The sequence below is a fragment of the Corvus moneduloides genome, chromosome 2, assembly GCF_009650955.1.
Source record: "Corvus moneduloides isolate bCorMon1 chromosome 2, bCorMon1.pri, whole genome shotgun sequence".
In the NCBI taxonomy this organism is placed as follows: domain Eukaryota; kingdom Metazoa; phylum Chordata; class Aves; order Passeriformes; family Corvidae; genus Corvus; species Corvus moneduloides.
This window is the reverse complement of record NC_045477.1, coordinates 5,411,295-5,423,520: the sequence shown is the minus strand read 5'-3', so window position 1 is coordinate 5,423,520 and position 12,226 is coordinate 5,411,295. Positions and strand designations below refer to the sequence as shown.

At 48.1% G+C, this 12,226-nt stretch overlaps 1 protein-coding gene across 6 annotated transcripts in view; it reads right to left on the bottom strand.

The window, feature by feature from the left end:
- Positions 1-4,501: 4,501 nt before the first annotated feature.
- The window catches only part of BCL9 (BCL9 transcription coactivator), a 58,314-nt gene continuing 50,589 nt past the window's right edge, over positions 4,502-12,226 (bottom strand). For all 6 annotated transcript variants that reach the window (XM_032096517.1, XM_032096486.1, XM_032096493.1 and 3 more), the window contains 3 exons: positions 9,620-11,849; positions 7,771-8,031; positions 4,502-6,700 (listed from right to left, as the gene is read on the bottom strand). In XM_032096517.1, coding sequence (XP_031952408.1) covers positions 5,583-6,700; positions 7,771-8,031; positions 9,620-11,849 — 3,609 coding nt within the window. In that variant the 3' untranslated portion in view covers positions 4,502-5,582. The remainder of the gene's footprint in view (positions 6,701-7,770; positions 8,032-9,619; positions 11,850-12,226) is intronic.

The following is a 12,226-nucleotide window of genomic DNA, read 5'->3' as shown; positions in this document are numbered from 1 at the left end:
GGAGCTGCGATCGACTTCAGCTTTGGACAGCAGTGATCTATTTTGCACTTGCTGAAAGAGGAATACAACACCAGCCAACAGCAGTGCTTCTGGCTGAGATTACAGTTTCTCCTGTAAGACAGCACTCGGAATCACTGCTGCCAAAGTCATAGAATCATAGAATGGTTTGGGTTGGAAGGGACCTTAAAGATCATATAGTTCCAACCCCCTGTCCAGGTCCTTCTGTTGTGTCAATTGCACCACCTGACTTCGTGTCCTCTGCAAAGTTGCTGAGGGTGAACTCAATCTCACTATTTCATTGAAAAAGATCTCCACTTTTCAGTCAGTAAATAAAACACGGTCCCTACTTTTTTTGGGATAGGCAAAGGTTAAAATAGGGGGACCATTTATTAAAATGGCCCTGCAATGTTGGTTCTGTGTTACCCCTTCTTGCTTAGTGAAAAAATCACTTAATGTAAGCCATTGACAGATATGTGATGGAGGCACTACAGCACCTTTTCCCTGAGAAGAATGGGCTGGATTTACCTCCACTCTTTCATTAGCCTGCCCCCACCACAATTACATGTTGACACCACGCACAGCGAACAGAATAATTTCAGTACTAAATACATTGCTGGAGGTCTCACAGAATTGCTATTAGAAGCTGTCAAAAAAGCAAACAAAACATTGTTATTTTCCATCAAGTTTTTATACAGCCTAAAACCATAATGCCAGTATATAAAAATCAATGCCTACCCCTGCTTAAGAACAGTGTGTTCTACTCTAATCAAGCTTGCTCTCATACACAGTTTCAAGTATTCGGGGAACAGTGATGAAAATATTGGGTCTACAATTACAAGTTATTTGTGAGGCATGGACTGCTTGGAAAAAGGCATTGGAAGCTTTGGCCATAGAAAGGGGGAACTCACATACCTACTCTTAAATAATAACTAGGAGCATCCCCAACAAAACTGACCAGCAACCAGGTTAAAAATTGCAACACAGCCACAACCCAGAGCACTTGGCAGCACAAGTTGTTGCAGAGCAGGTAAGATTGTTAAAGGGCACTGCTTTCACACAGTTAAAATCCTCCTATCACTCTAGGCGGAGTACTACACATTTCAGTAACAGCAGAAGACCTCAGAAAAGCAGGCCAGCTTCTTGGCAGGGGCTAGGAGGAAGGCACCGCTGGGAACAGGTAATACTTCATTGTCTCTTACAGGGTTTCTGTAGTGCCCCCTCTGCCTTGTTCTAGCCTTTCCCTTCCCCTCAGTGTGGAAGTGGTTGGGCCATGCATTGGTCCATCCCACTGAGCACTTCCATGGTACCTGTGGCCCACAGGATGAAGAAGTTATTTCTGACCACAACTGGTGTAAATGATCATTTCAGAAGAGGATTGGTTGGACAGTGGAAGATTTTTTATACCAAAGGACACAGGAAAGTGGGAGCTACTGAATTGCAAACACAGCATGGAAGAGCTGAGACATTTCTGAGAATGTGGAATAAAAATTCTCAGAAATCAACAATTTCCCAGTATCCCAGACAAAACAGCATAACTTTTGGTCCTGTGTCATTAACCATTTTTAGGTTAATGAATTACAACCAATTGACACAGTGGAGTACACTCTACTAAATACGGGCCTATATCAAACATGGATCAATTTTCTTCGAGAAGTGTCACATTAGGGAACATGTTTCAGCCCGCAGCCTGGCAAAGCTGCATGAGAAAAGCCTTCACCATTGTCAGTGCAGAAGGACACCACCAATAAAATGTAGCCTGTCCTGCCACCTGAGTGAAAACCAGCGTAGCAGAGAGCACACCAAGCACCACAAAACTAAGCCCTGCATATACCATATTTCTAATAGTCCTAACACTCTGGGGGGACAAAAAATGCTGCATTTCAACTTACCCTCAGGAAGATTTGGCCACCCACATCTACTTTGAGTCAGGATATATGTATTGTACCAGAAGCACTACCAGCATTCAAATCCCAACCAAGACTGGTGCAGATCAGATCTCCACACACGCTGGTCTGTCCTCCAAAATGCGACCCATTAGACACCACAAGGATGTCAGCACTAAATTCCTAAGGCTGGCTCCTTGCTGTCATCTTCTTTGGTACATTAGCTAGCCCATGATACAGGTACAAATCTTGAGTTTATTTGGACAGTGCTTAAAACTGCCACTGTACTTCACAGATGACCTGATTGCAAGTCTACTAATTTAAAACAAACAGATTTCAAATATTTTAAACTTTTGATTTAGCAGGCACATTACTTTGCGTTTCAGAAGTTCACCATCTGCTGGGTTTACCTTTTAAGTCTCTCCACACTCCGGCTGCGCAGCCATCTGGGATGAGATAATTTGAACAGCAGACGGTTTCCTCCCATGTTACTAGAGAGGAAGAGCAGCCAAGCATGTATGAATAAAGTCTATTTCATTCTTTCAAACAAAGGTGGAGGAGGATGATTTGAAAGCTTAAAAAAAAAAAAGGGGGGGGGGGGGAGGGGAAGAAAACTAAAAATGGCAACCCACTTTCCATCTTCAACTGCACCATGACTACCAAAGCTGAGTCACAGTTACTATTGATAAGCAGGAGGGAGCAGAGCCTGATTTACAGATCCTCAGGTGAATCTGCAAGGCTGATAGCTGAAAGCTTTTCCATTTGCAAAGCAAAAAGGGAAGAAGTAGCATCAGAGCGAAACAAAAAAGTTAATCTATGTACATCTACGGAGTCATTTTCACGACGGAGGTTGCTAAGACCTTAGCAACTCTTGTCCATCTGCTGGTGCAATCTCTGAAGTTAAGTGTACCTGCATGGACTCAGGAGAATCCACATCGTCTGCATTTTCTGTAGAAATATCTCATTAAGATACCAAATGCCAGCATCGTAAGTTAGACACAGAAGGAACTTTAATTATACAGCACGTTTAAAATGTATCCTCTCGCTGTTCAGTGGCTTTGAAACAGTGAATCCCCTATGCTAATTTTCCTAGAATAGGTCACAGCCACCGCAAATTCTTTGCTATTCAAAATCTCAACAGGCATAGGAGGAACTGAGAAAGACAGTTTAAAAAAAAAAACCCAAAAACCTCCAGCTTATTTCTATGTCTATCAAGAACTTTGCTTTGTTCAACACAGTAAAAACCTTCAGGAGTGATGGCAGAAGTGGCAACACTTAAAAAGGTTGCATTGTGACAATTCCCATGCAAGGTCCTCAAAAGGGAGCTGTGCAACCACTTAAAGAAGAGGTAATTCCGCTCTACAGAAATAACACTTACTGTGTCATTGTCAGCTCTTTCTAAAATCTTGACAAGCCCGTGCTTCAGGCACGATGCCTGTCTTGTCAGAGGGAAGCACCACAACAGACATCCTACACTTTGTCAAAAGAGTAATTCTCACCCAAAATCATTGTAAATTTGCATGACAACACAAAGGTGAATTTAGAAGCAGACAACAGAAGGCTCTGAGGCTTTCGTGCCTCCAATGGTGCATGGCTTCAGTCATTTTATAACACCAGCAACAAAAGTTTAGTAAATCAACCACCAAGTGGAATTCTTTTTCCACCTGTTAAGGATCCGTTAACTCTAAAAAATTCTCACACACAAGCATGTTAAAAATACTCATTCTCCACATGAATTTTCACACTAATGGCCAGCCCTCTGAGGAAACTCCTCATTGAAATCATTTCAAGTAGCAGTAAGTGGAAGGAAGAACAGATTACACACTCCATATACAGTGCTGGGGGACCACAGAACAGCCAGCCACAGAGCCCACACCCTGGCCTGCAGATCCACATCTGGCTCGTGCTGGTATTCTCCAGGAGCAGGGCTCAACTCCCAATCCATGTTTTGTCATCCAGCCTTTCACTCCTCATAGGCAAGACCATAAAACCTCCTTGCTGAAATCCTCTCAAAAGGCAAGTTTGAAAAGACAGGGGATTAGGAAGCAATCGATGAGAACTGTGGCAAAGCAACAATTTACTCAGCAGGGTTGTCTTGATAAAAATCTGCTCACTGACAATTTCTCTCTCACCTTTGTTATTAAAGTTCATCTGTTCCCCACTATCTCAGGCTCTCAGCACGGGCAGTCAGAGACCTGACCCAATCCAAAGTCCCCAGAGAGGGACACAATCCCAGTGCCAGGGCAGACTGACACTGCTGCTCGGGGGGAGCTCAAACCCACGTACCTTGCAGTGTGCTGCAAACACTCTCCGGGAGGAAGTGACAGAGACAAGTTTCATCTGTTCCTTGACCCTCAACAAATTGAGGAAGTCTGTAAGAATCGTTCCTGGGGTGTTCTGAAATAAGACCTCCAAGGGAAAACAAGCTCAGTTCAGGATTAAGTTAACAGAATTGCCTCAAAAGGAGCACACAGCTGCCTATTGACCAGACTTTAAGGAGCTGTCAAAGTTTACCCCACCTGGCCTCTAGGCTGGCCATGATCACAAGGAAGAGAAAACAGTCATCTGGCCAGCTGTTTGATGTACGCAGAAACAACTGGACTGGATAAAGAAGACAGTTCATTTTTGTAAGAAACAATATATTTTATTTTTCTGACACCACAGCCCTGGCGAGTGGTTTTGTACCAAATTTAATGGAGGTTACACAGAACGTTTTACGCTGGGGAGGAAAAAAAAATAACCACAAAAAAAAATCCTGGATAACTTTTAGTGTCTGTTCCACTCCCACATTAATAAAATCACTTGGGGTTTCTAAGAAAAGGAGAATAGGAAACAGTGAGAGAGACTACTGTAGGATGTAACAGTGTCCAAGTCCAGCCCCTTCCTAAAAGTGGGAAGAGTCCCCACGTGAGGAGAGGCTCTCCTAGATTTACTCCCCAAAATAACACAATGTATTGCAGCTGCCATAGAAGGAGACAGAAGGGGACGGAGAGAGAGAGAAGCCTATTTAATAAAGAGTGGGAGGGAGAGACAGAAGGTGCTGGACAGCACGCCATAATTTGAAAAATATGTCCTTAACTTATTATTTATTTCTTTTAAAAGATTCCCCTCACTGAACTTAAGTTCCTTTTTGTGCTTTTCATTAATACTCTGCTCTGAGGTCGTAGTTTGGTTTTTCTATACATTGGAGTTGAAGGAAAATAGTCCGAAGTTCTGAAGATGGATTCTCCACCTAAAGTAAACAGCCTAGAATCCCATTCTCCTCTCACCCCAAAGACTAAAGTCTCTGCTAAAATCCCTTTTACAATATAGTACAGTACACAAAAAACCCCAAAAATAACCGAGAGTCCTGGGAGAAGCCAGTCCAAAGGACGTAAACATACAGAGAATGGTGCAACTTGTGACAAATGGCAATTCTCAAAATACAGCTACAGATTCTCAAAGCAGGTGCCGTCACGGGATACCCAAGTCCACAAAAATAATTTTTAAAAAATAAATCTTAAAAAAAAAACAACCTGTTAAAATGAATATTTTTTTTTTTTCAGGTAATTCCATACATTCGAGATTTCCCAAAGCGTCCTCTGCTCTCTTTTCACCTATTGCATGGCCAAACTGTACTCCTGAAGCTCCCAAAAAAGCCCTCAGGACGTGGAATCTCATCTTGACAAGGATCACAACATCCAGTCTTATGGTAGCAGCTTAAAACATCATGTTCCCTGGGTTTCCAGGGCCTTGGCTAAATCCTCCCATGCCAACATCAGCAGCCATACCTCGGGGCCTCATCTGGGGGGGAATCATGATGTTTTGTTGGGGTCCCATCATGCCCTGCATCGACATCATCATCCCGGGTGACCCCACAGGGCCCGGGTGGCTGTACAGCCCGGCAGGGGCTCGGTCCTTGCCCGGGATCATGCCCACGGCGGCCACGGGGTTGCTCATGAGCGCAGGCTGGCCGGGCATGGCGGGCTGTGCTGGTGACATCATGCGGTGGTGCGGCCCCATCATGCCCTGCTGCAGGAAGGCAGGCGGCCTCATCGGGTTGTGACCGGGCATGGACGGAGCCGTGCCAAGAGGGATATCTGGAGTTCCCACCGGCCCAGGGCCCCCCATGCCGGGCAATGTTAGTCCCATCCTCGGGGTCTGCTCTCCTATCATCCCCTGCATGTGGGAGAAGCCAGGCCCGGGACCCTGCGGCTGCTTGCGGCCTGGCACCTCCCCACGAGGGAAATACTGTAGTGTCTGGCTAGGCTTCTCTGATGGGATAATCCTGGACAGGTCAAACTCAGGTATTCCCGTGGCTCCAGGACGGATCACCTCCTGCAGCTCTGGATCGGTGAAAACCGAAGGCATGTTGTTTCCAAGAACAGTGAAGGAGTCTGGACCGCCAGGGCCTCCAGTCTTGCAAAGTGCTGGATCTGTCGAACTTTGGGGCAGGTTGGTAGGACGCCCCAGAGGTCCTTCTCCGTGGAAGCCCATTCCCGCTGGGAAGTTGCCTTGTCCACCACTGGGCCCGTTGTGTGGAAATGGCACCTGCTGTGGAGGGGACTGTACGGGAGGGAACCCCTGCGGGAAGCCCAGGCGTCCTTGAGGTACCATTGGAGACTCCTGGGAACCATGCCCCATCATTGGGTTGTGTGACATCAGGCCGGGTCCCACGGGGACCCCATGAGGAGGTATATTGGGTCCCATAGCATTTGGAGAGGGCATCTGGTTGTTATGGGAAAGAGGCTGGGTCATTCCCATTGGGCTAAGGGTTGGCATTGGACCCACTGGGTTTGGACCTGAAATTCGAGGATTCTGAGAATTAATGCCCATTCCTAGGGAAGAAATAAGGAATCACATTTAGACAACAGCAGTAATAATCAATAAAGCTATCAGAGAGCTTTCTGCAAGGTTACCAAGTCTGTACACACACACACAAAAAAGCAGTGCTAGAAAAAAAACCATCAGCAGTGGCTCTGAAAAGTGTTATTTTAACCAGAAATTTGATGTCACCTGAAGAGCAGACTCCCTAAGCTTGTCACTGCCCTATGAAGCAGTGACTAAAGCCTGCTCCATAAGTAGGATCTCAGTCCAAACCACACTTTTACTATGTCTCTGGCAGTAACAAACATGTCTGTGACAGATTATCAGCATATGGACACTTGTCCACTGGGAAGTGACCGGAACTCCTTTCAATGCTCAGCAGTGATAAATCAGGTAACCCTTGCAAGACTAAGAGGCAGCGATCAATGAGGTTAATGAGTTACCATCATGAACTTATTCAATTAGCCAGCTTCCCCCAGATATATTCAGCCCCTCTGATCATTACTGTGTGAAACACACAGCAAAGCTACAGGTAAACTCATTAAGAATTCATTACCAATTGCCACTCTCATGAAACATCCACTCATCCCCTTTTTTAACTATTAATTCGATAGGGTGGAGGTACTACAGCCCACTTTTGCATTTTTGATGATTCAGTGTCAAAAAAACCCCCAAACAAACCCCCTAAAAACAGTGAAGCTTCTATGGCACTGCCTTAAGGCAGGGGAGGTAAAGTTTCTTTTGGATAACACATAGTACGTCTGACCCTTAATCCCATGACCAGCCTTCAGTCACACAAATAATTCCAGTGTACCTGAAGGGAAATCTCTCCCATGCACAAATGTTTTCCATGTTAAACACTTTCTGAAGAATTCACACTTTCTGGACAGAAAAGCAAAGTTGCGAGGAGAATTACCATCTCTACATTTCAGAGAATTGCAACTGCTTCCTCAAAAACAACCCATGGCTACATATTCCAAGTTTTTTCCCATCTCACTGTCTTCATTGGATGAGGCTTCCATCAAATCACCCTCACTGTATTGCCTGATACCTTGTGCTTATCTTCCTTCGATTTTCTTACCTGGTACACTGTTCATAGGTGGCAAGTTTGGGGAGCGTGCTGGAGGGGAGTCGTCGTCCGAGCTGGCCACAGTTTTGATGGCATCATGATAGAGCGGTGTAGAGCTGGGCATGGCAAATTTGGACATCCTGGACATCATAATGGAGAGGGGATTCTGGGAGAGGGTTGGCTCTGGAGGCATTGTGTAAGGACTGCTAGAGGGAAGATTTCCAGGGAGAGTCACAGGAGCAGACTGGCTGACTGTGGAAGGAGGTGGACCACCTTAGGAAAAAAAAAAGAAAAGAAAAAGAGAGAGCTTAATTTTTTCTCCTTCTTTTCCCCTAGAAATCTCAAAAACTAGAAATCTTTTTTATTGCAAGACTTTACATGACTAGTGCAGTCAATGGCTATGAAAGGTAACCAGAAAAATAAGCCTGTTGGTCAAGTTCATTAACATCTGTTATCCTACTGGATAACACTTCTAACTAGAACTATCTTGAGCCTCCACAAATGCACATGAAGAATTACCAGTTTAGTCTGAAAATCTTATTATTCAATTTCCATACACTGAAGACAGACTTAGAGGTAGCCATAAAAATCAAAATCTATAATCAAAAAAGACACAGACAGCACAAGTAATGCTGTAGCAGATTTTATGCTGAGACATGCGAGAACATTTCTGACAAGCTACATCAGGAGCTACAAGTAAAACTCCCTGTTTATATTTCATTTCATGTTTCATATAGAGATATTAGCTGCTTATTCCACTGAAAGAAGCATTCTCTGCACCTATTAGCTTAATGTCACCCTTTGCTCTCACAAAATTAGAGGTAACTTAACTGCACCTCCAATCTCCTTTGTTCTTCACTGATGAATTTTATGCCACCCAGACCAATGTGAAGGAAAGATGCTTAACCAAAGCTGCACTCTCACTGAAAATTCACTGCACGTTCCTCAGCCCCTCCCGACCAAAAGAGGAAAGGAGAATAGGGAATATAAAAATCCTGCAATGCCGAAAGATCCGTGCTTTGGAAGAGCCGCATGTAAAAGCATTCATTAAGCACTACGTAAGGCATAGACTAAAGCACTGAGGTGCCTTCCTGAGCCGCCGACCCCATAGGCACACCCCTGTCCCCAGTCCCCGCTGTTACTCGCGGTAGCACTAGAGGGCAACGTGGGCAAAGGGCTCCTCTTTCCCAGCCAGGAGAATTTCCCGGGCAGAAAGGTCGGTCGCCCAGAGCTGTGGAAGCCTGGACTGAAGGGCGGGTGAGCTTTGGGAAGGTGAGGGCAGAGGTGTGCCAGCACCTGAACCCCGAGGTCCCAGGCACAGCACGGCTCAGCACGCAACCAAGTGTTATGTACAGTGGTGGTTAGATCACTCCAAAATGCTCAAAACCTGAACAACTGGATCACAACTTCCCGTCTGCAGTGTAAACCTAGAAAGGACCAACCATTCCTGACCCATGCCTAGATACAGGGCTGGTTAAGTGCTCAGCATGTCTTTGTAGGAACCTTTCATAGCAAAGTGCTTTAAAAACATCAACGGGATCTTCTCGATTGAGCTACAGGGACCATGAGCTATGGAAGAACAGCCACAGACCCCTCCAAGGAGAGATTTCTCCCATCAACCTTCCACATCCTTTCAGCGACCAGCCCTCAGCTCCGTACATGGGAGGCAGGGTGAAAACCCACAAATACAACAGGAGGAGGAAAAGCCCTCACCCTGCACAGGCACAGCCCACTTGAATGGGGAAAGGGCCATCCAGCTCCTGTCCTGCTGCGAGAGCACTCCTCCCTCCCCTTGCTGCACATCTTGGATGACCCGACACAAACCAAAGCGCCAAATCTGGCTAGCAGAGGCAGCACTCACCCGACTCCACGTTCCCCAGCATGGCTGGAGAAGACATGGTTAGAGACGCCTTATGGTTCGGGGGAATCCCAGGGCTCTGCAAAGGAGGCTTTGGAGATGAAGTCCATCCAGGAGAAGGTGCGGGGAGAGACGGAGACTTGAGGTGGACAGGAGAAGCAGCAGCAGACCCCAAGACAGGCGGGGACTTAATGGAGGCAGCAGCAGCTGCGGCAGTGGGGCCCGCGAGCATTCCTGCCAGCTGGGAGGGCGTCTGAGGGGACTTGAGGTTCCCCGAGGGAGACCCCATCATGGGAGACTGGACCTGGCGCATCGTGGGGGACTTCAGGGGGTTGATTCCTGGCGAATGCACCTGTCCAGCTGCAGAGATATCCAAGGGCTTGCGGCCGAGGCTGCGCTGCGCAGGGGGAGCAGTGTTGAGGCTATTCGGGTTACTGGTGGGATTGAGAGGTAGTGGCGGCATGTGGCTGAGCCGGTTGTTAGTCCTTTGGTCAGGCCCGATCTGTTCTCTGAGATTCCGGAGACCGACTCCTGGGCCCTGAGACATGGGAAGGAAAGGCCTGGGACCCATGCCATACTCCTGCTGCGGGTGCTCCCCGAATGGCAGCGGCACCATTTTCTGCTGAGAGGAGAGCATCTCCGAGACACCAGGGCGCAGCTTCATCATCTCTTCCGGCCCAACTCCTGCCTCCCTCAGCTTCTGAGGGACCAGGGGTGGGTTGGAGCCCATGCTGACATTCATGCCCATGTCCCCCTTCATGCTGCCAGGGCCCATCCCAAACTCCAGCTCCCTGCTAGAAGCCATTTGTGGGGGTATTCCTTTTGGGAAATCCCCCCTAGAGGGGCTCATCGGTCCTTCTACCGGCATGCGAGGGAAGATGGGGTTGTTCCCAGGCTCCATGTGTCTCTGGGAAGGCATCATTCTGTTGATCTCCATGCCAGGCCTGATGCCTTCCATGTTCAGACCAGGAGGGAGGCCCATCTGTTTCTCAGCCAGCTGCTGCTGATAGAGCTCTTCGGGCAGGCCCTGCGGATTGGGGAACCGCTCCCCTCGGCCAGGGCCACTGAAGACACCCTGACCAGGAGGGAAGTTTCGGCCATCTGGGATTTTTGGCACATCATCTGGCCAACTAACTCCTGAAAGCCCAGGCCGTGAGGTGGGATTCGGGACATTGGGGCCTTCCATGTCAGGGTTCATCATACCTGCAAAACCAGGCAGGCGCATCTGGCTCCCGGGCACGTTGGGATGAGGGGCCATGCCCCTGGGGGGCAGAGAGTGTGACATGTTCATGCCTTCAGGGAAGGGCTCTGGACCCCCAGGTCCCCACCCCTCACCAGGGGTCATCTGGTAGGGAGGGGGAGGACCTCGGACCACCCCACGAGGCCCGTGCTGGTGGACCATCATGTCCTGCAGGGAACACTGCTGCACAACCACCTGCTCTTGCTTCCTTCTCTTCTCCTCGTAAAACTCCTGCTGCAGCTTGAGCCAAGCCACCTGCTCAGGAGTCATATGGTCCAGGTGGTCTGGGCCTATGGCTCCTGACTGGGAGTTCATTGGTGGTGGCCCCATTTCATCTGGGGAAAAAGGCATGTCCCTGTGTCCTTGAGGGCCAAATGGAGCCCCTCCATCTGTCCGAGACCCCGACCCTTTACCTAAACTTTGGGATTGAGCCATCATAGCCTGTATTGGCCCTTCAGGTTTCTTTTGGGGACCATCCAGCACCCCAGCATTTGGGGGTGGCCCCCCACTTTGCCCTCCCGCAAACTCCTTCTCATCAGGGAAGAGCATGCGCTGGATGTCTCTCAGGGTCTGCAACGAGCGCTCTCGGTGCTCCAGCTGCTCCTGTGACAGTCCATCAGGATTCTCACCCAAACTGGATGGGTCCCCACCAGACACCTGCTGGGGAGGACCTTTGGGGTCCGCAGCAGAGCTATTGCTACCTTGGGAAACTGGGCTAACTGCTCGATTATTGGGGGTTGAACTCTGCCCAAATCCTTCTGTCTGCAATGGGGTAGAGTTGGCAGGGCTGCCCACAGACATCACTTTGCTTTCCACGCTGGGACTGTCCTGATCTATGGGACACGGGGGGCCAGTGGGTTTGGATACTGGCGCTGACACAGGTGGAGTCGGCTGCATTTTGGCGTTCTGGGGAGGGTTCTGGTCCTGGGCAGCGGGGGGCTGGGGCTGCGGCAGAGGTTTGGGTTCAGTCCGAAGTGCAGTGATCTGGGGGTTCTGCAAGAAAAAGGCACACTCGGTCACTTGCTCTTCTTACAGCCATGTCTCATAAGCAGCAGTGCAAACAAAATGCCCAGTCTCAACCCCACCAGCTCAAACTTTGCAGGCAAGGGTAGCCTTCATGCAGCAATTACACAGCAGCCTCTTGGCAATGCAGAAACCTACTTTGCTCAAGGCATTACTGCAGGGACCCCTTTCTTCTGTGCTAGCTCTGCGTGAGCAATGAGTTGGAAACATACTACCCAAATATTGCAAGACTAGGTTATGTGCAGAAAGTTTGAACAACAACTGCCTGACTTCCTAAAACTTATTTCAGAGTGTAAATAACCATCCGACTCTCGGAGTCACACACAGGCACATTTACCATTTTCCCT